This window comes from Eupeodes corollae, chromosome 2 (genome assembly GCF_945859685.1).
Source record: "Eupeodes corollae chromosome 2, idEupCoro1.1, whole genome shotgun sequence".
Lineage (NCBI taxonomy): Eukaryota > Metazoa > Arthropoda > Insecta > Diptera > Syrphidae > Eupeodes > Eupeodes corollae.
In genome coordinates this window covers 132,480,110-132,504,446 of record NC_079148.1, presented here as the reverse complement: position 1 = coordinate 132,504,446, position 24,337 = coordinate 132,480,110, and the positions used below count along the sequence as shown (strand labels likewise).

The 24,337-nt window shown below is 35.3% G+C and overlaps 1 protein-coding gene across 3 annotated transcripts in view; it reads left to right on the top strand.

Annotated features, from left to right (window-relative positions):
• Positions 1-24,337, top strand: part of LOC129944270 (ecdysone-induced protein 78C) — a 143,251-nt gene that overhangs the window by 41,783 nt on the left and 77,131 nt on the right. For all 3 annotated transcript variants that reach the window (XM_056053597.1, XM_056053599.1, XM_056053596.1), the window contains 2 exons: positions 19,980-20,104; positions 20,173-20,314. In XM_056053597.1, coding sequence (XP_055909572.1) covers positions 19,980-20,104; positions 20,173-20,314 — 267 coding nt within the window. The remainder of the gene's footprint in view (positions 1-19,979; positions 20,105-20,172; positions 20,315-24,337) is intronic.

The window sequence follows — 24,337 nt, the reverse complement described above, 5'->3', positions numbered from 1 at the left end:
TATCTGTTTTTTCCCTTGTGTTTCTGCTGCTTCTGCTCCTGCTGCTGTTGATGTTGCTTCCAGGCAATAACCATAGATGTGTATAAGAGCAGCAGCCATACGGGCCACGGAGGGTATTGTCAGGAAAATGGAATATTCATCGGAATTTGAATTTATGAGGAATCGTGTCTTTTTCTCTTTTTCTTTTTGGAGAGTAGACGATTGGATTCGCGTGGGCCTCTGTTACGTCGCTTGACGTCGTCGTCTTTATTGTACGTATGAAGGTACCTTTGCCTCGACTAAGCCAAGAAAATAATCTCATGGTAACTTTCCTTATAAATCCATTCATCTCCTTGGTAAGAGTTTAGCTTTTGTAAAATTCAAATTAAATTCTTTTTTAATTTTCATGATTGCAAAGTGTTAATTTTTCTGAGATAAGTTTCCGTTTTGATTGCGTTTTTTTTTTAAAAAGAGGGAAGAATAAAGTTGTTTTTAGAGAAGAAAATATTAATTTGTTTTAAAGGGCACTTAAGTTATACCTACCCTTTACTTTAAACGAAACAGAAAACATCATCTCTAACGCGCATTTCAATCAATTTAGTCAATTTTGAACGCGCCCTCAAATCATTGTGAACCTTTTATCTGAGCATCTGTCAAAAATAAAAATGATAATAATTCACAATGGTCACATTAACAAAGCTAGTGGCTACATAGTCAAGGGATTCTGATTGGTTAAATTAAACTACAAAAGTAGTTGGCTAAAAAGTTAGTGGAGATTGATTTTGACGTTTCACAATCAGCTGCTCGACACACGAATTAAAAATAAAATAAATCGTTCAATATTTAAATATAAATATGAATCATTCAAATTGTGTCTTAAATTTTATTTTATTGAATGTAAAAACACAAAAGATAAGTTAAAGTTATCAAATCAAAAATGTTTCTTATTTTATATAATTGCATTTGTCAATAATATGACAGTTCCAGATTGACTAACTTTGTAGTGTAGTTTTGCGTTCACAAAGCTAGTTGAATTTTGACTATACGTAGTCACTAGCTTTATGAATGCGCCCAATGGCTTTTCAAGTGACCCTGATTTCAATACTTCCCAGCTTTTTTCATAGAATTGAAATTGAATAACTGAAATGTATCAGAATTCCTATGACAATTCTCATATAATGCGTCGTGGTTTTAGCTAGGTTGCAACATTGATGTCAAATTTGTTATGATGTGACAGCCAAATTTGTATTTGACAGCAATAAAAAAACACCTGGTTGATTGATTGTGACTTAAATCAATTACCTATTCCAATACAGGCTTATAACAGTTCCAGTGTTTTGTTGGAAAATCTATCAATAGTATAGAAGGATTTCACACGAACAACAACGAAAACAATAACCGAAGTATGAATACTACCGATAAAAGTTAAAGAAGAAACTTACTACGGAAACTTACTCGAATGGATCTTATGTGATTTCGTTCTCAAATGTTGGTACGATTGATATTGCATTTGTATCTCGATGGCTGTGTTCGTTAAGTAGTTGTGCATTAGGAATCTTGTGGTTTCCATTGGCGTTAAAAAAATTAATCTGTTACTGTTGTTTAGTTTTGTTAATGAAAATGGAGTAACTGGGCTTATATTGCAATGATAGAAAAGATAATTAAGTTTTGCTATGTTTCCATCAAAGGTTTATCTCAGTTTAGATTAAATAAATCTTTTTGGTGTTTCCACCGCATGAGAAGATTTAAATTGATTAAGTTTGACAGCACTTTATAAAATGCAAATGTTGTTTTGATGTTTCTTATGAAGTGCAAGTCCGTACGTTCGCTACGTTATTTTCGTTGTCGATAGCTCAAGAACCAAAAGAGATATCGACTTCAAATAAATTTTGTTATACAGATTATAAGGCAGAAAGATACAGAAAGGGCTCTCAAGGAAATGGCATGTACGCTTTTTTTTAACATTGCTGTTTAAAAAAAGGTGAACATTTTGGTTAGCAATTAATATCTCACGAACCAAAAACGCTAAAGACTTTAATTAAATTGTATTTAATATATTGTAACGAGATACCAAAAAAGTATATGTTTTGAAAAATATCCAACTAACTTTTTTTTTTATAAATCAAAAAAACTGAAAAAAAATTGTCACCTCGAAAATTTTACGAATAAAAATGATTTTGCCTCCAAAATAAAGTTTTTAACATCTGGTAAAATTTTGAAAAAAAATCGAATTGACGGTAAAAAATGAAAATCTAAAAAAAATATTACTCAAAGTTGGTAGAAATTGATTTTCGACTCAAATATCTCTCAAATTTCGATTTAAATATATTTCAGAAAAAGCGAATTGACATTTTTTAGATAAAAAATAAAAACCTTAACAAAAAATTAATAAAAGTTGGTAAAAATTGATTTTCGACTGAAATATCTTTTCAAAACTTTGAGATATTGGCTTTAAACTACTTTTTTCTCTTATAAAATATTGTTGTCAATATTCAGTAAAATTTTGAGAAAAATCGAATTGACAGTTTTTTTACAAACAAATTAAAACTTCAAAGAAAATGTAACTAAAATTGGTAAAAATTGATTTTCGAATCAAATACCTTTTCAAAAATTTGAGATTATATTGTTTTTAACATTCAATAAAATTTTGAGAAATATCGAATTGACAGTATTTTTTTAAAAAATATAAAAACTTAACCAAAAAAAATTAATAAAAGTTGGTAAAAATTGATTTTCGACTAAAAGTCTATTCAACAAAACTGAATTTTCAAACTAAACCATTTCTTAATATGAAAAATATTGTTGGTAATTTAAAAATTTCTAAGAATAATTCAACTAACATTTTTTTAACCCAACACGAGAACCTACAAACTTTTAAGCAAGACAGATAGGCAGACGGGATGGGAAGTTATCAGTTTGAGTCTCATCCCAGCCTATTATTATTTTTTTTATTTGATTAAAACAAAACTATTTTTTGTCTACAAACATGCAAATAAACAGACCATAATGCATTATCTGTAATGTAGTAGTCTACGAACAAACCCCATCTTTGAAGTTTCTATTTTATGTCAAAGCTGCAATTGTTAAATGAACTATTTTATAGAATCTTAATTTCCAGATGTTTTGTTACCATTTCTTCTTAAAAATCATCTATTTTATTTGTTTTAGTTAGTTTTTTCTTTGCTGAAGTTAATTTTAATTTTTTCTTGGCAATTTTCTACCATACTATTTATAGAATGCCAAAAAAAACACGAGTATTAAAACATTTTCCAATTATACCGAATTTGATTTGTGTTTTACACAAAATGTCAAAAAAATGACATTTGCTATCATGTGCAAAATTAAAGCATCTTCCGCAAAATAAGGCATTGTATTTAAATTTTTAGAAAAGTACCAAATCGGAACTATCGTGAATAACATTTTTCACGGAGTTTTTCTCATATTAACAATTTTCAACGTGATAACTGTCAAAAAATGGCATAAAACTTATTGTTGTCAGCAATTAAGTTTGTGGAAAGCTTACAAGAAAAAACGCATAAGTTTAAGCTTCCCTAAATTTCTTCGATGGAAAACATTTCAAGGGAATTTTTTTTTCACGAAAGCCTCATGGTCAAATTTAAAACTAAAACTTCACAAGTTATTGTGAATAACAAATAAATATGATAAGACAACCATAATTGCTGAAACTCTTATAATTTAGCGGTGTTTTGTCACATATCCATCTTCTGGCCTTCCTATATCAATTAATCTTATAAAAATATGTCAACTTTCATGGTTCATGAAGAGCCTTGCTCGTTCCCCTTTCATTGAAGATAAAGCGATTGCTTAGACCCGTTTCACAATAGGAACATTCTAATTGTATGCGGTTTGTAGCACTCCTATTAAATACCGTCAGTCGGATCGTTTGGTGAATTGCTTTATACAACGACTGTAATCTTTGAGCCTTGTTCTCGTACATACAGTTGTTTTGTTTGAAGGAATTCCTCATTCCTCAGGGTGCTGTGTGGTGGTATACATCATCATGTTAACCTAACCTAGTCGTGATCTTGCCAAATTCCAAAGAGGGCAAGTTAGTGTTCGAACTTTCATGGTACAAGTACAAGAGAGTGGGTTCGTCATCATTATACTCGGTATCTTCCGCTTTGCCTTAAGTCTTAAACTATGAGGAACAAAGAAGGCTTCAAGCATCATCCTCATGGGGTTCTAATGCCACTTGCACGCCAAGCGTTTCTTAGCCGCTGAACTCAATGAAAAAGTTTTCTCCCCATCATCATCGTCATCGTCACACACGACGACGGCGACCGACAAAACCGACTTAACCGACGACGTCGATAAGCGAAGTAACATGATTATTGCTCCTCAAATGGAACTCGCCCCTCTCAGGAAAATTGATATCGAGAGTCAATAAATCTTTAGGAGCATCATAAATCAATGGTTAGCGCTTATAAATCTTTTGTTTTCCTCTAAATAAAAAGGGTTTTCCTATTCTTTTATATTGAACTTGCATGAGAGCTATTGTTCTTGTGATGAGACGAACGATGAGAAATTTTCATATAAGGAGCTTCAATTTAGAAAGAAAAATACATTACATACCTTTTGTTTTATAAACTTCATCTTACTAATGAACTAGTTGATTTGCCAATAGAGGGAGTTGTTGCCGTTTGTTGAAGATGACAGTTGAACTCGGCGCCATTGTTATTTTGTAAATTGCAATTATTTTCGTTTTATTGTCGTTGTGTGTTGTCTCTCTCTCAATATCTCTCTTTCCCTAGGTATGGAAATTGGTGAAAACTCTGTTAGGCGAGTTCATCTGCGATACGAGAGTGAACTCCATAAGAGGCAGGAAAATTAATAGACTTTAAGCCACTTAGGCTATCACATTGATGGTGAAGCAATTCCATTTACAGAATTATATAGTAAGCACAAGGTAGTGAATATATAAACATGGGAAATGCCTTTGATGCTGCCCGACACCGACACCGCCACAAACCAAACGTCACGGATATAAGATTCTCTGAGTTTTATTTTTTCTTAGCTTATTTTGTTGGTGGTGCGGGTGATCGGTTATGCTAATGTGGTTCGGACTTTCTCTTCCGTCTTACCATCGCTAGGTCGGTCGGTAGTCCTCTGTAGATTTCTATTGATAAAAATTGACTGCCATTAACTGACAGCTGACATGTAAGTAGATATTTTCTCTGTCCATGTCGGTAGATGCAGTTAATGTCGGGTGGCAAAGTATAATTATTTAACTCGAATAATTACCGTTAACCTTTCGTAGAATAGACGAGGAATTCAGTAGTTGCATGATTTTACATCTGAAGGATTTTGATTTTTATAAGCATTTACATGGTCATTCTAATTTATTGGAATTATACGGAAATGGAGAAAGCCGATTTTAATTAAAGTCATAATATGTGGACTTGATTGCAGGCAATAAAGGTAAGGAACGACGATCAGCTGGTTATTTGGTAAAATGATCATTAAAATTAATAATTTGGTGCCCAAGCTAGAAGTTTTTTCTTTGATATTTTGTATCCCATTCTGCACAAGTGACACATTAAAAACTTTATTATCATCCCCTAATTGCTTCTCCTTTTAACTTGAGAGATAAGAAGGAAGAGTAATAAGTGGGAGTGTGATAAGAACATAAAATGTCAAAATAAGCCGCTTGAAAGGAGTCTTATATAAACACCGTCATTGATTTTTTTTACTTACTTACTTAAGGTGGCGCTACAGTCCTGTGTGAACAAGGGCATCACCCAACAAACTTCTCCATCTAGCTCGGTCCCTAGCTAGATGTCTCCAGTTTCGCGCTCCAAGTTGGGTGAGGTCACCTTCCACTTGTGCGCGCCACCTGATCCGCGGTCTTCCTCTACTGCGCTGTCCTGTGGGTGCGGATTCGAAGACTTTCCGGGCCGGAGCATTGGTTTCCATGCGCTCTACATGACCCAGCCATCTTAGTCGTTGGACTTTTGCCCTTCTGGCTAAGTCTACGTCGCTGTACAGCCCGTACAGTTCGTCGTTCCATCTTCTCCTCCATTGCCGTTCGATGCATACGGGACAGTAGATCACTCGAAGAACTTTTCTCTCGAAGCGACCCAAGGTGCTTTCATCCGCTTTTGTCATGGTCCATGCTTCTGCACCCTATAGCAGGACGGGGATGATAAGATTCTTATATAGCAACACTTTGGTCCCTCGAGAGAGAACTTTACCACTCAATTGCTTTCTTAGTCCAAAGAAATAGCGGTTAGCAAGAGTTATTCTGCGTTTGATCACAGCGCTGGTGTTGTTTTCTACGTTTGCAGCGGAGCCTAGGTAGACGATGCTGTCATATGCGGCCTTGAAATCGATAAAAAGATGGTGGGTGTCGATTTGGTGTTCTTGAGTTTTTTCCAGGATCTGCCGTAATGTGAATATTTGATCAACTGTGGACTTTCCTGGTCTAAAAAAACACTGATAAGGACCTATCAGCTTGTTGACGATGGGCTTTAGACGTTCACATATTACGGCAGAGAATATTTTATAGGCGATGTTAAGTAGACTGATTCCTCTATAGTTGGTGCAGTTTAGAGGGTCCAATTTTTTCAGGATCGGGCAAACAATACTGAGGTTCAATTCATCGGGCATGCTTTCTTCCGACCATATCTTACAGATAAGTTGGTGCATGATCCTAACCAACTTATCTCCAGCTGCTTTAAAGAGCTCGACATTCAAGCCATCCGCTCCAGCGCCAGCGGCTTCATTAGACTTCAACTTAGATATGGCAATCCTTACTTCGTCTAACTGAGGGAAGACGGGATTGTTGGCTTCCAGCGTCTATGTTGAATGGATTATCCTGCCTGACAGCGGAATTCAGTTCTTCGTCGCCGTTATACAGTCTGCAGAAGTGGTCTTTCCATATCGTCAGCATTGACTGCGGTTCCACTATGATGTTTCCACTTTCGTATTTGCAGCCTTTGGTTCTTTCGTTTCACCTGTTCATAAAACTTTCGAACTTCAGTCCTGCTTTTATACCTCTCAACATCTTCTACCGCACGCTTCTCAGGCCCTCTCTTTTTCCTTCTGAAAAGTCGGCGTTCCTCTTGCCTCTTCTGCTCATAGAGCTCACGAGCAGCTCTCGTCCTTTTATGCAGCGCCGCTTTGGGTGCCTGTTGTTTCGCTGCATTTGCCTGCCGATATTCCTCATCAAACCAGGGGTTCCTTGTTGGTGGCTGTTTGAAACCTAGCACATCAGAGGCGGCTTCTCTGATTACATCTTTGCACTGTTGCCACGGGTTTTCGGTACATTGTGTTGGCGGCAGAGAACTTTGAGATAGGTTACTTGTAACGGTCGGAAAAGGATTTGGCGATCTCTGGCAATTGTAGCCGTTCGACGTTGTACCTTCTCACAGCACGTCCCTGTTTTGCTTTGGGTCTTTAAATCCGAAGTGCTACCTTGGCTACAACGAGGTAGTGGTCCGAGTCGATGTTAGCTCCTCGGTAAGTTCATACATCCATGATGCTATAAGCGTGTCTGGCTTCGATCGCAATATGGTCAATCTGGTTGACGGTAGATTGATCTGGAGAAGTCCAAGTTCCTTAGTGGATGTTGAAGTGTGGAAAACGCGCACTGGCTGCCATGACGTTTCGCCCCGTAGCAAAATCTATGGACCTGAATCCGTTGTCGGAATTGTTGTCGTGCAGCCTGTTTTTCCCGATTATTCCACCAAACATGTCTTCCCTTCCAAGCTTGGCATTAAAATCGTCCAGGCCAGTTTTAATATCGTAGCTAGGACACTCCTCATATGTTTTGTCTAAGAGCTCGAAGAACTATATCATGCTAATGTTGCCGAATTTAGCCTTGATGCGTATGGTCATGAGGCGCTCATTGATGCGCCTTTAGCTCAAGACTTCTTGCCTAAGTCTGGCTCCAATGACGAAGCCGCATCCAAATAAGAGCTGTTGGTTTTCGTGGTAGCAGTCACCATAGTAAATATCGCAGTTTTCATCCTCTTTTTGCCCGGCCCATCCCATCGTATTTGTGGTTTGTTAAGGGACCTAACATTCCACGTGCATATCCGAAGTTCGTTGTCCTTTATTCGTTTGCGTTGGTTGTCAACAGTAAATCCGTCCGTATCCAAAATCCATTGATTTTTTTAGTCTCAATTATTGTTCTGTCAAACTGACATTAGTTCATATAAAATGTATGAAACGGGTTTGGTTATTTTAAGATCGATCAATAATTATGAGTTGAATGTCAATACGAGCTATAAAAACTTATTGAAACATGAACATTATTCGATAAGAAAAAGAAACTCAACGAAGAAATTACATAGATATTAGATAGGTTTGGTCTTGGTATGTATTCAAATTGCATCGCAAATTAATTTCCTTCTTCAGAAACTTCAAACGAAATAATCGTATTTCTTCTCTTTTCCATTTTGACATTTCACACATACTGAGCAATATATTCATTTGCACTTTTCATTTATTGCTATAAATACAATAGAGGAATAAAATGTTGCCTAAGGAAAATTTATGATGAGTGATTTGCACACACATTATGCCAGCAATTTTCTTGTCATGTTAACTCTAGTGTGACTAAGCAAATACAAGACAAAACTTAAAAAGTAAAAACAAGAATCATTCAACGAAAAATTGAAAAATTAAGTTGAATGCACAATGCGCGCAACATCATTTTGTCCGACATTTTGTTTGATTTGCTTAGAATTATTTATGTGTGTTTGGTTTTCTGTTGCGTTTTATTATTTTTTTTTGATTTTCCAATTGAGTTGCACTCATAATTATTATGCAAGCTGTGTGCCTTGAAGTTCTTCTTGAATGCATTTTCTGGTCAATTATAATGGGAACATCGTCTTTGAATAATATTGCGTTCATTATTTGTTTATTGCGTTTTAGTTTTTTTTTCTCCTATTTTGCAATCATATATAAAAATGCAACTACAAACAAATAACTCTTTATTTTTGTTATATTGGATTCTAGTGAAGCAATTTTTTAATCATTATTTTTGAAAAGTTACCAAAACGTCAAACATTCATCAGCAGCGAATTGTTTTCAACTCCACAATTGGATTTGCGTTTAGATTTTAACAATGTAGTAGTTTTGCTTCAAGACGCTGTTCACACTCGATTCTTTTCAGGAGGCCTATTTTGACGTTTGATAATCTCGCCATCTTTTTTTATCCATCAATCGCAAGAGAGTTTAAAAGATGAGACTATAAAGTGTGTTGATCCAAAGAATTCCATGTGAATACCGGAACTCTCCCATAAATTATCCATGTGTCAAAGTGTGAAATGTCACTCTCATTCGCGTTCTATAAATAATCCCAAAGACCTGTTTGATGCTTCCTTAAGGTTTCTTGCCTGTTGTTTATCATCTCATTTGAAATGCTTCCATTATGAAAATTCACTGCAACAAAGTAATCGATTCAATGACATAAATAACCAGCTATGAAACCTATCAGCCGCGATCATAGTCTAAAGAAGAAAATAAGTGCGTCAAGACAAAAAGATGCACTTTGAATAATTTTACTACTATATGGACTGCCATATAATATCATTGAGTGCAAAATACTTGAATGCAAATATGCATATAGCATACCTCAAGTCTGCATCATCATTGAAATAAAAATGAACGAAAACAAACAAACCTACGACGAGCGACAAACGAACGAATGAACGAACGATCCGATCACCACCGATATTGATAGCATGCAAGTCCCTCTTCTCAGATCGATTTTCCCAGATTATGCAATCGGTTTTCTTGTCTTGCTCCTCAACTCGCAATGATAGTGGTGGTGGCGACGAACACTTCTTCTTCTACGTTGCCTGGAATAGTATGTTGTTCACACGGTTCAATAAACTTGTCTTCTTTCTTCATCGGCTTCTAACTGACACATGGCATAAAGTTGTATACACCATGCACACCACACGGGACACGGCTCTAGCTTTAAAAAACCCTATAAAGCAACAACATACTCAGCATAAATATTTATGCGCATTTCAATAAGAGAGGCAAGCCTCTACTCCACAGGCCTCTTATATCAATAGAGATAGACCTAAGACTTAGCTTTTCAAAATTCATACATTTTTTTGCGTCAAAATAAGTGTGCGACAGAATCGTGCAGTAGATATGACATTTTGTGCAGATTTTTAACCTCCTGCTATTTGAGCTGCTAAAATATCTTATACCTAGCCAAGGCTTGCCTGGCAAGTAAGGTATAACATAGAAGGAGATTTATTTTCAAAAGAGGTGCGGATATTTTCATAATCCTCTTCCTAGCAGGCAGCGTCTTACGTGAATCGTGAATGGCTATCTGGAAGTTATTATCTAAGCACAGGTTTTTTAAACTACAACTTTCTTTCTCTCTCACTTTACTTCTTTTTTTCTTAAAGTTGGCTGCGCCGGAAGTGAAATGAAAGGCAAGCGAATGTGAGAAATTGTGTTTCCGCGTTAATTGATCGCAGACCGAGGAGGCCAAAGACTTGCAATTGAACTGGTTAAGAGCATGACATTCTTCGTCTTCGTCTTATTTTCTCTTATCTTCATCGTCACTGGTTACGCCGCGTCAGTATCACTTAACTTCAATTCACAGACAGACAGATGAATTCAAACTGATGGGGCTATTGGTTACGAATTATTTCCTGGACAGGGAAACCGATTTTAATTGATGTCTACACCGTACACGATGGTCATTAGAGAAACCTTAATTGGTGATGGGTCTACACGAAAAGGTTGTAGATAAGATGAAAACGGCGGTCTTGAAAGGTCGGTTGTAATAAATTTCTGAATGAATGAAGGTTTTTTGTCTGGCTTCAAATGAAAAAAGAGACATGTGTTCCTTTAAAGTGGTGGTTTGAAGTCAATTTTAGCAAAAGTTCAAAACCTCGTTTACATGCATTGTGCTTAAATGTACAGCAATACATTAAGTCCATTATCCCAGAATACAGTTCTTTTACTTTGTATGCACTCAGCCCATAAATAGCATTTTTATCACCTTCATTGAGCCCTATTCTTTCGAGTTGTATTCCCAATCGTTTGTGCCGGTTGGTGTTCGGCACCGGTAAAGTAGGTGGCGTGTTGGTCGGTGCACCCGTGTGGACAAAGTCTGTAAAGTTGATAAATAAAATGAATTTACCTTAATCTACATAACAGTGTTGAGCTCTTGAGCATTAGATTTCTTTTTTCCTAAATGTTTACAATTGAGAAACCCAAATGACTTGCTATTAAATTGAAGCACAGCTTTTGCTGCAATCATAAACTCCGCACTCTGACTCTGTTTTTATTGTGAATGGTGCTTTATTGCGACTGCGCAACCCGCAATTCTAAACCACTCATTCGTGTCGTGTCTAATTATTGTTTTTCACCAAAATAATATAAAATAGAAAAACTCAAGGAAAATAAACCACTGCACTGCAAAAATGGGGAAAACTTAGCCGGCTTGGGCTCGCACAGAGAGCGCGTTAATAGTGAAACTTAATTCGACTCATTGTCCATAAAGTTGGGCAACCAAAAGAAGAAATATGGTGCAATAATGCGCCAGCGTTATTGTCTGCTCAGTGCTTTTGGTCTGGCCTGGCATGATGTTTTTTTTGTATGCTTCTTACTTCCCTTCTTTTCTTTTATTTAAATCTATAGATACTATGAGCAGGAAAAGGTTAATAAATGTAGCGAATTGTATTTATGCATATGCGGCAAAAAAGATACGGTCCCATAGTGAGAAAAAGAAGGAAAATGAAATCAAATTACAACGCAATTGGTGTTTTTCTTTTTTATTTGTAAGATGGATTTGACATGGTTGCCAAACGTCAAAATTATGTTAAAGATGTTTTAGTAGTTCTTGAACACACTTGCTGTACCGCTAGCGAACAAAATGACTGTTAAAAAGCTGTCATTTAAATTGCTCATCTGAAGAATCCAATGGCGTGTTTATACATAATTTAAGTGTTGAACAGACTCACAGAAATGTAAACAAGCATCAAGCTTTACACTATTTTCGAATAAATAAACTTTTATAGAGCTATGGTTGCAGGTGACCATCCAATCGCGGATCTGAAAGATATGTAATTTTGCTTTGAATTCAAAACTATCGTATTGCGTTAATGGACGTGACTCCCATTATGTTTTTTATTTTTTATATATGAAAAAAAAATTATATTTCTCTTCCTTAAACTTTGTTTGCCAAAAGTATTACTTTTAGCTAAGGACCGGACCAAGAACATAGCATGAATCGGAAATTCTTCAACTTTGTTAGTAATTCAATGGCATTTTCCAAAAAGTGGTTTGCTGTCAAAAACAACAAAACAATTTTGTTTCACGTAATTTAGAATTTGGAAAAACTACTAGTGCTTTAAATTACTTTCATATTTTATTAGATTTATAAAAAGAAACCTTGAATGAGATTATCGTTCAATTAATATTAAGTTGCCTATAAATTCTTGAACCTCGTCTTACGTCTAAGAAATTGTTATTCGTAAAAAATTTCGAACTCGAGCTTTTAATCAAACATGACATAATGATTCATAGTTGCGAAGCACCAACAAGGATCGGATATGGACGGATTTACTATTGACAACCTACGCAAACGAATTAAGGACAACGAACTTCGGATATACACGTGGAATGTTAGGTCCCTTAACAGACCACGTGTGGCCGAAGAATTAGCGGAGGCCCTAGACCGCTATAAAGCATACATCACCGCCATCTAGGAAATACGATGGGATGGGCCGGGCAAAAAGAGGATGAAAAACTGCGATATTTATGCGCGCACGCCCCCACAGAAAATAAAGATGACAGCACCAAAGGTATGTTCTTCCAGCTCTTAGACAAAATATATGAGCAGTGTCCTAGCTACTATATTAAATTTGTCCTGGGTGATTTTAATGCCAAGCTTGGAAGGGAAGATATCTTAAGTGGAATATTCGGGAAGAACAGCATGCACGACAACACTTCCGACAATGGATTCAGGCTCATAGATTTTGCTGCGGGGCGAAACTGTCATGGTAGCCAGTACGCGTTTTCTATACCTGAACATCCACAAAGGAACTTGAAGTTCTCCAGATCAATCTACCGTCAACTAGATTGACCATATTGCGATCGACGCCAGAACTTTCTGAGGAGCTAACATCAACTAGAACCACTACTTCTTTGTAGCCAAGGTAGCACTTCGGATTTCCCCAATGCAAAACAGGGAGGTGCTGGGAGAAGGTACAACGTTGAATGGCTACAATCGCCAGAGATCGGCAGATCCTTTTCCGACCGAGTTACAAGTAACCTCTCTCAAAATTCTCTGCCGCCAACACAATGTATCGAAAACTTGTGGTAACATTGCCAAGATGCAATCAGAGAAGCCGCCTCTGATATGCTGGGTTTCAAGCAGCCACCAAAAAGGAACCCCTGGTTTGATGAGGAATGTGGGCAGTCAAATGCAGACAAACAACAGACTCCCAAAGCAGCGCTGCAAAAAAGGGACAACAAGGACGACTTCTCAGAAGATTTCAAGGCCGCATATGACAGCATCTACATGGATGAGCTGTATAGAGCCATGTCTAGTTTTAAAAGCCCTGCCAAACTCGTCAGTTAGTGCATGATAACCATGGAGAATTCAAAAATGGGTTTAACGGTTAATGAGGGCAAAACAAAGTACTTGCTGTCCTCAAGAAAGGACCTTCAACATCGACGTCTTGGTCAAAACGTCACCATCGACACACGTAACTTTCAGGTAGTCAGGACTTCGTCTACCTAGGCTCAGCTGTAAACGCAGAAAACATTACCAGCGCTGAGATCAAACGCAGAATAACTCTTGCTAACCGCTGTTTCTTTGGGCTAAGAAAGCAATTGAGTGGCGAAGTCCTCTCTCGAGGGACCAAAGTGTCGCTATATAAGACCCTCATTATCACCGTCTTGCTATACGGTGCAGAAGCATGGACAATGACAACAGCGGATGAAAGCACTTTGGGTCGGTTCGAGAGAAAAGTTCTTCGGGTGATCTACGGTCCCGTATGATTCGAAGGGGAGTGGAGGAGAAGATGGAACGACGAGCTGTACGGGCTGTACAGTGACGTAGACTTAAACAGAAGAGTAAAAGTTCAACGACTAAGATGGATGGTTCACGTAGAGAGCATGGAAACCAATGCTCTGGCACGGAAAGTCTTCTAGCTAGATTGAGAAGTTTATTGGGTGATGCCCTAGTTCACACAGAACTCTAGCGCCACCTTAAGTAAGTAAGTAAGTGAATATGGCATATTTAGAAAACTGGTGCAATGTTGGAATGCTTTCATGTTTAGAGAGTCGTCCAAATTGAAAAGTAAGACCATACCTTGCAACAGTGCTCTAAAATAATTTTATAACTAAAGTTGTCACTTTAGCAGTTAAAATGTGTAAATGTGAGGTTAAGATGTTATTTAAATTTTGTCAGCCTCCTTTACAGAACATTTTTATGTGGTGAGTAAAAAAATCTGGTCACATACTTTACATTAGCTTAAGTATGTGACCTTCCACTGATTAAAAGTCTGGATCCACCCTTGCGACCATCCTTATAAAGCAACAGAAATGTCAAAATTTGAAAGTCATTGCTGTTAAAGCTATAGCTTTAGTTTGTCGGGCCTTAAACTTTTTTCGAATAATCCAACTTTAATGGACCCACAGAAAAAATCAAATCTAAATAATAAAACAAACCAAATCAATCAATTGACAGTTTTGATTGCGACCTGTTTCTATTGTTTTTGTTAGTTTTTCTTTTCAACTTAAATCATTCACAATAGGAAAAGGCCATCTGCCCATCAAACGTTTATTTTGGTGATACTTAAATAAATAGCAATTGTTACATTTAACAATGCATATTGATTTTTTTTTAAATTAAAAATGAGAGCTTCAAAAATTTAACTGAATTTAAAAAGTCAGAAAAAGAAATTAGTTTTTTTTAATGTTCTGTCTATTTAATATATTTACAGATCTATTTTAATTTATTGTAATAAATAAACAAATAAAAAAGCATTAGAAATTAATTATTTTTGTATTAACAACTTTAAAATTTACTTCCCACAATTCCCACAACTTCATACTATTTTTATTTTTGCGAAGTTGGCAATCATGTCTGTTGTTCATGTCTATAATACAAAGCTTAGCTAGTGGCGCTTGACTTCGACCCAATTTGCTTCTAGGCTTTTGCATGTCGTGTTCATATCTTCAATTTCGCGCCAAAGCAGCGCCAGCGCCATCCATAGACCCGACAATGGCTATGACGAGAACAAACGCCAGGGACAGACTCAAATTGATGCATAAGATGCAAATCTTCTCTGTTACGAATTTTATGAATTGAAATTGCAGACTCACGGCAAAAGGAAGGTTAAAAGGGTTTTAATAAAGTCACAACCTTTACGTTTATATAATATATGTATGTTTGAATATCACTTTTATAGCGTACTATGTTATACATGAATATATCTATCTTTATGTATAGACTTGAATACAATCGTGAATTGGTTGGATTGAAAATTTGAATTTAAATTTGATTAGATTTTGTTTATAAAATTTACGAGTATAAATCCTTTAAGAATTAGAATGGAATAAAAAACAGAGTGTAATTTTGGAAAATCGATAAACTAAGATTTATAGCCTAAGAAGTGATCATGAGTTAAGATAATAAATCTCTTGGCTCTTATTAAAAGCCAATAAAATAAGTCCAATTTTCAAAAATGCTGTTGTGGTGTGAATTCTATTTTACTATTACTATTTCACTACTCCTTTATTAATAAGCACGTGTTAGCTGTGATTTATCTTTTAAGCACCTTGTACATAATTTGCAACATAAGAATTTCAAAACAGTATGTTACGAATGTAAGCAAATAAATAAAAGAAAAACTCGCTTATAGGAACTACAATCATAAAAACCATGCTTTTCATCTCTAAGAAACAGGATTGTAAGAGAAAATACTGTTATAAGTATTTTCTTGTTACTTATCAATAATAATTTTCAGAATTTAAAAAAAAACTTGAACAAAAATGGCAAGATTTCAGTATCTGATTGACCAACTGCCAAAAATTGCTTCCAAATAAGGCAACTTTATTGGAAAGGTGACTGGAAAGTTAATTAAGAAAAACACCCTAATAGGCTTTTCACACCAAAACCAAAACCGTGTTTTCTAAAAAAAAGTTTTCGAAAACCCGAAAATCGTACACACCAAACATTTACATGTTTTCATTTGACATTTAAATTTTTTTAACACCGGCTGTCAAATTTTGTATTGATGAAAAAATTTGTGAGTAAAAAGTATTGTTCTTCTCAAATTATTTGTGAAAATAAAGAGAAATCTAATCGTGTAGGTCCTTATGGCCGGAGAATAAAAGCTCAATTACTAGTTCCAGATTCGTACCAAAATCACACTCATCCAGAGCGATCACTGAAGCTGTTTTGATGGACTGCAATTTCTCCATGACTATCTCTTTGGCTTCTTCCTTAGAGGACTCGCCCGACTTGTCCAAGGTACTGCGGATCTTCTTGATGTTGGCATCGCTTTCCATCAAGGGGCGATAACCCACTGAACTATGAGCAAGTCTTCCTCGTCTTTGGGGTCGTCATGCCAGTAGACATAGTGAATTCCTGTTCCTCGCTTAACAAAGAGCTTTTGAAACTTTGGAGAATTATCAAAGAACCGCCATAGTGCCGCAAATAGTCACCAGGGCTTTTATTCTCGACGTTGCCAAATTTTTCCACAATTTTTTCGGATTGGGTTCGATATCCCGGTTTTTATATTCCCGTTTCTTAAATCCGGATTCTAAAATCCAGTGTTTTATTATCCTGCTTATTAAACCCCGATTTACAGTAAAAACAAAACAAATTACGGTTGTCGGTTATACCAAAGATTTGAGTCAAATAATTTATTATAAAAACCTTTGATTCCTACTGTTATTTAGTTAAATGCACGTATTTTGCAACAAAACAAAACGGGACTGTCGGGATTTGACGGGATTTTATAAATCGGGATTGCAATTGATCGGGATTTTGAATAAGCTGGATTTTAAAAGACGGGATTTCAAAAAATCGGTATTTTAGAAGGCTTTTTTTCGGTATTTTTTAAAATTGGGATTTTAAAAAGCGGGATTCCGATATGCTCCCAATTTTTTCTGTTGCCACGCAGCTCCCCCAAAGTTTCCTTTTTTCTCTTCGATATTCTGTAAATAAAAAACAAAAAGCAATAATTCTTATTTTGTAAAGAAATTGTATAAATAATATTATTTACCACGACCAAATTTATTTCAAAATGAAATATTTGTTTTGACAGCAGCCATCAGCTGTTTTCTTTACATTAATTTGAGCGCTGAATGTTTCGAAAGGTTTGTTTGCTTAGTTCAACTTTGAATTGCTCCTAGTTTTCGAGGGGTTTTATATAAAACTTGTGGTTAACGAAAACTTGTTGTTTACCAAAAATGTGTGGGAAAACTTGAGGTTTTCGGCCAAAACCGTTAATTTCAGGAAACCTGGGTTTTGGACTTGGTGGGAAAAGCCTATAACTATAACTATCAAGTAAAGTCTTACTTTATTGGAAATTTGACTGGAAAGTTAGTTAAGAAAAAACTCCCTAACTATCAAGTCAAGTCTACCTATGTCAAAATGACAGTTGATCATGTTTTGTATTCAACTGACAGCTGAACTTTATTACTTATATTACTTTTATAAAGGGTTCCTTTTCAAGTTGGAAAAGGAATAAGTAACATTTCTTTCAAATGAAAAATACAAGTCGTAATGGACTTTTAGTTTACATTAGGACTGTTTTATAGACCATAATGTTTTTGGTAGTTTTTGCAAGAGCAACTGAAGGATGATGTTAGTTAAGTTAATTTCTAAATTTACAAATTTTGACAGTTGAAAAACTAGCTAGTTGCCTTGGTCAAAATGTACTATCATAGAATGCAGTTGACTCCAAATGAAGGCCCTTGTGTTATCAGAACCTGCTTATTTTCGAGCTTTCAACTTTTCTGTGGAATGACAACAGAAATTTAAGAAAAAACCGCGGATAATCTTAAAATTGTTTTACATTTTCTATTAATAATACACTTTATTTAATATACACTCCTCGCCACATGAATAGGACACACCTTAGGTTTTTTTCTATCGTCCATAGAACTATTTTTTTTAATCTTAAGTTCAGTTGATTGTTTTTATTTCACCTGAAAAAATATTTGATGCTAAGGATTGAAGTATTAATAAAAAATTATTGATTCAAAACAGGCAAACTGTGAGGTCCAAATTTCGCTTCACTTGAAAAGGACACTGTTTGGAAGGGATGCATACAAAGTGTCCAAATAATTTAGCAAAATCGAGCTCCAAGCCGATTCAATGGCTTGGGTTAGTAAGGATATACATAGTTGAATATTGTTTTCTTGATCCGTATACTTGACGTGTCAGCCCCAGACATTTTCTATGATATTCAAGTCCGGTGAGTAGGACGGCCAGCTTAATAGCTCCACATTTTGGCTCTGTATATACGATTTAACTACCCGGGCTGTGTGTATTGGCGCATTATCATGTTGATAAATCCAAGCCAGAGGTCCAAAAGGGTTTGAAAGTATGGAAAGGCCTCTTTCAATATGCCATTGTAAGACAACGCATTCAATGTAGTTTGCAGGTGCCATAATAGGAAATAGCTCCTCAAACCATTACATCTCCAACTATGCTATGCATCCGGTCCAGATAATTAGTTTCTTTGCAGAGGTCATGGAAATAGTAGTTATATCTATCGGGGGCTTGCAAATTCAATTTTTTTCATCAGAGAAGACCACTCGATGCCACTTAGAAGTCCAGTTAACATGTGCGCGGTAAAAACTGTTGTGTTGCTCTTTTCGAACTGGGTTAAGGGGTGGCTTCTTCTTCATTTTAAGTCTTTTTATGTGTTTAGCTTTCGAAATAACACGACGCATGGTTGTTAGACTTGCTTTAACACCACATTTTTCCCTGATTTTTGCTAAAGAGTCGTGAGAATTTGACGCTTTTCTTAATATAAGTCGCCTTTCAGCATTAGTAAGCACACTGTGTGTGCGGCCTTTCATGTTTTCCACATATTTAAGCCCATTACCTAAAAATTTGGATATCACGTGTCAGCTTCTCTCGACTTTTTTAACTATTTTTCCGCCTCGATCAACACTTTTCCTCGAACCCTTTTACGTTTTTTTTTAAATTAAATAATCGAAATTTACAAAATAATGTGATCAACGAAAAATAAAATCCCGCTTAAATAACGATTAAACTAAATGCATGGCCTATTCAAGTGGCCCAAAAATATTGGTTTAATTTAGACTACAGTTAACATAAAGTAGAAAAAAAATAACGGCCTTTTTCCAGGCCTTGCAATTTGAGAAAGAAGAAAAGAGTTGCAAAAAGATAACGGGAAAAGTACCATTCGTATTCAATCATCGTATTCAAGTGGCGATGAGTGTTATTTGAGTCTAGCATGAGAATTTTATTCACATATCCAAAATCCAAATCTCTTATATTTGAAAAACATGATGTTTTAAGAAAAAACATTGGATTTTATATTCGTGTTGAATTTTAAATAAATAAATGAAATATACAAAACTTTTCCTCGAAACCATACAAAATTATTTAAAATTTCATCCAAAATTAAATGAATTACTTAAACTATTTTAAAAAAAGGTATAATTGCAACTACTTACCGGCAAACACTCACATGAATATGAGATGTCAAACTCACCATTAGTGTGCAGGGGGCTTAAGAAAAATAGCACCAATCGTTACAAGACAGCTTCAAGCTCGTTTCAACTCTTTGTACATTTATATCGAGTTGAAATGAGTTTGATTAGATTTTATTTCAATACAAAATATCTTTTTCACCGTTTATTTGCGTGTTTTAGTTGAAACCATTTATTTCATTGTGATTTCAACATAATTTTAACTCAATTGCTAAGAAACTATCTTTTCCAACTTTAAACATTGCTAAAAAATAAATTGAATTAAAAATAAATGTATGTTATTTTTATTTCAGAACAACAGTTTGCTGTAGCAGATTCGAATACCAATACAGTTTCGAAATCGTTTGTACCGTGTAAGGTTTGTGGCGATAAGGCATCTGGATATCATTACGGTGTAACATCGTGTGAAGGTTGCAAGGTATGTATAAACTCTAATCCGTTTTGGTCCTTTTTTTTATTTTGTTTAATGGAAATAAATTGTTTAAGGGATTTTTTCGTCGGAGCATTCAAAAACAAATCGAATACAGATGTTTACGAGATGGTAAATGTCTTGTAATTCGATTGAACCGCAATAGATGTCAGTATTGTCGTTTCAAGAAATGCCTTTCAGCTGGAATGAGTCGAGATTGTAAGTATTAACTCTTTTCGATATAATTTTAATCAAATTTAAATATATTCCTAAACTACGTGCAATGTGTATAAACCTTTATTGTATTCTATAAGTAAAAAGAAAGGAAAGTCGTGACTTAATATTTTTGATGTCAATTATTATCAAAATGTTAGATCGAGTTAAGGGGCCTGTCACCGAGATGAATTTCAATTGTTTTCATCGTCGTCGTTTGAGTTGTCGTCACGTTGGCTGTCGCTCATACTAGATTGTTCGTAATATTTCCTCCTCTTTTTTTTCGAGCATCATATGCGTGGCGTGTCAGAATGACGCTCATAATTTGTGTATAAAATATTTTTCTGATCCTTATCATGACTATACGAAAACGACGACTATATGCCACGAAAACAACGACGACAACAACCAACAACGTCAAAGTTAAAGCCAAAATGTGTGTGGGCCGCTTTGCAAGACATGTGACGCATGCAGCTATAGCAATTTTGTTGCATCCTAACCTCTCTTGGTGGTTAACTTTCAATGGGTTTTGTAATAGATGGTAATTATATGCTGTTCAGCAAGCATCTTAAGTGACAGAGCACGATAAATAAAATTAGCTTTTATTACTTCGAAAAATAAAAAAAACTATAACTGTGGGACTTGGTATTGTTATTGTTTACTGGAGTTGCCGAGGAAAGCCACATAATTTAAGTACTTATCGATTTTTGGATACGGTTCAAACAAGGTGTGGATAAAAAGTATACATTTTTCACTGTGAACACAGCCTTAAACAAACTTTCAAACTGTCAATGGGTGCGTTCAATCTCAGATAGATAGGTTACGTTTATGTTGCTGTTCTACGTGTAAGAGAACAGCTGATTCAAAACAAACAAGACATCCAAAGGTATACAAGAATTTCTGGTGTATGTGGCTATCTGAGAGAACAGCTGATTTAAAACATAGTTTTGATCTCGAATTTCTAAGTTTTTTGGTAAAAATTTGGTCAACTATTAATATTATGCATTGAAAATTTTATTCTACAATAATTTGGTGCTTGGTGTTAATATCCAACACAAGATTGAGTGAAGCCAATTCGTTGGAAAACGAACATGAATTAGAGATTGTCAAATATGTTTGATAAACAATGTGATCGAATGTGAAAACTTCTTTAAATGTCAAAATCAATATAAAGAATTTCCAATAGGGTTGGGTTGATTTTGACAGCTCTTTGTGACTATATGAGATTTTCTACTAATTTCTGTCAAAATATCTTCTTTTCATCTGTCACTAAAGAAAAATCATCATGACAAGTTACAGTGTCGAGCAACATCTGCAAATGATAAAACTTTATTAACAAAACGGGTGTTCGCTAGCAGCAACGATGAGCGCGTTGCACCCTATTTATGGGGTTTATGTTCGTCTTTTCAAGTCAACGTTTGGTGGGTAAATTTTAGACCACTAGCTTAGTGAACAAATAGCCTACACCAGTACCTCAACGACGAGAGATCTAGCAGAATCCAAGGCAGTCAATTCCGCGCGTCGTCGCTCACAAGAACTTTGCCTGTCGCAGATCACAACATGGCGAATTTTGCGTTGTAATTGGAGTCTGTACTTATGTCAAATCCAACTGATCCTGGAGGTGAAACTAATGGAATATACGTAGCGTCATCGTGTGTTCGATGATTAGATTTTGGAACAGTTGATCCAATTTCAGGTTGAAAAATCAGTGGAATTTTTGAGACAAATTTATTTTTTCTTGGAAAAATAAATCAAGGACATTTCTTCATCTTTTAAAATTTTTCGATTTTCCGAGTAGGTCCGCATTACTTCAAATTTAAATGTGAAGTGATGTTTGACAGCACGTTTCAATCTGTCAAAAATTATTCATCAAAACCTGCTTGTCAAACATAGTTGTAACTGTCGACCCCCCCTAAAGGTGAAATAATTGCAATGTTACTACCAACTTTAACCATTAATCTCAAATCAAACAAACCTACAAATGTAAATTTTCTAGTAATATTATTAAAACTTTCTTGGAAAATAAATCAAAGACATTTCTTCATCTTTGAAAATTTTTCGATTTTAACAGTAGGTCCGCATTGCTTCAAATTTAAATGTGAAGTGATGTTTGACAGCACGTTTCAATTTGTCAAAAATTATTTATCGAAACCTGCTGGTCAAATATCGTTGTAACTGTCAACACCCCAAAAGGCGAAGTAGTTGCAACGTTACCACCAATTTTAACTGTCAAACTAAAATCAAACTAACCTACAAATGTAGATAACATTCCGAAGTGCACAAAACTTCAAATAACTCTTTCTAGTAATATTATTATAACTGTCTTGGAAAATAAATCAAAGACATTTCTTCAACTTTTAAAATTTTTCGATTCTAACAGTAAGTCCACATTGCTTCAAATTAAAATGTGAAGTCATGTTTGACAGCACGTTTCAATCTGTCAAAAATTATTCATCAAAACCTGCTTGTCAAATATAGTTGTAACTGTCAACACTCCAAAAGGCGTAGTAGTTGTAACGTTACCACCAATTTTAACTGTCAAACTAAAATCAAACTAACCTACAAATGTAAATAACATTTCGAAGAACACAAAACTTCAAATAACTCTTTCTAATAATATTATTAAAACTTTTTTTCATCGAAAGAAATTCACGATAACGGTAAACAAAATCAAGTTCCACTTAATCAATATTTGAAGTCCTCAAAGAGAAAGAGAGCATACTCAAATTGATTCTTTACAAACTATTTATACAATCATCGTTATATTATGTCCCTAACCTAACGTATCATGATGATGCACATTTCAAAGAGTGTATACACTTTGTATCATCATCAATTGCACAATAACTCAAGAAATCACACAAAAAGTATTCACCACTATACATTCCAGAAAGTCGTTGACACTTTATATCTATGTCAAATAGAAAGGCAAAATGTCACCTATCTGACACTTTGCTATTTAACAAAAAGAAACACAACAAAAAGAGAAAAACAAAATCTTACACAATAAATAGAAGTCTTTTTCTACCCTGCCACCCATAACATAAGCTTTCCATACATGGCACACTATCATCGTCTTCGTGTCACCGTCGTCGTCGTCGTCTTGAAGATTGTTTGCTAAAATCTCTTTCAATAGCCCTCTCGATTGCAGAGTGGGTAATGAGCCTTACCAATTGCGCCTTTATAGAGGATGCCTTATATGTGAGATATCACACATCACAAAGACTCCCGAAAACTATAGTGAGAAGATGATGATGAGTATATTGAGTACTTAGTACTCACGGGCAATTGTCAAAGACAACTAAACTGAAGTGAACATCTCAAGAAGTGTGTATATAGATTTGATTAGGTAAATTGGATAATTATGTGACTTGTGCTTTGTCTAGAGTACTTCATTTTTATGTACTCATATGAATGTCTGACTTCTTGAAAAGCGTTCTTAACTTGAGAATGTTAAGAACTTAAGACCTCGATAAACGATGAATGTTAAAGCTTTCGTCACTTTTCACTTAGACGGGTTGATAGCAAATTATAGATGATGACCTAAATTTAGACAAATAGTACTCTTTATGTGCGCTACTTTGAGATTTACATTGTCTGAGCTGTATAATTTATGGTTGCTGACAGAAGAATTAATGCGGGTCCGAAAAAGAGTTAGTTATGTTAGTTTGCACCGCTAAGAGCACAAATCACTCAGCAGACCGAAGCGACGACAACGACGTGACGGTGACGGGACACAACACTCTGGCTGACGACTAACTGACATTAAAATCGTTTGAGGTAACCAGATGTAAAATATACAAAGACGAAAGATTAAATTTGGAAGAAACTCGTTTAAACTATGAATATGCAGCTGGTATTGAAAAATATAAGTGTAAATTGATTTATTTGTATTTCGGCGATTTTGACGTTTGTTCCAAATTTGATGAATTTGTGTGTTTGTTCATTTTAACGGTTTTAAATTGCATTTTGCTTGAGGATTTTGTTTTGTTGTTTAAATAAATTTCTGTATATGCATAAAGAATTTTA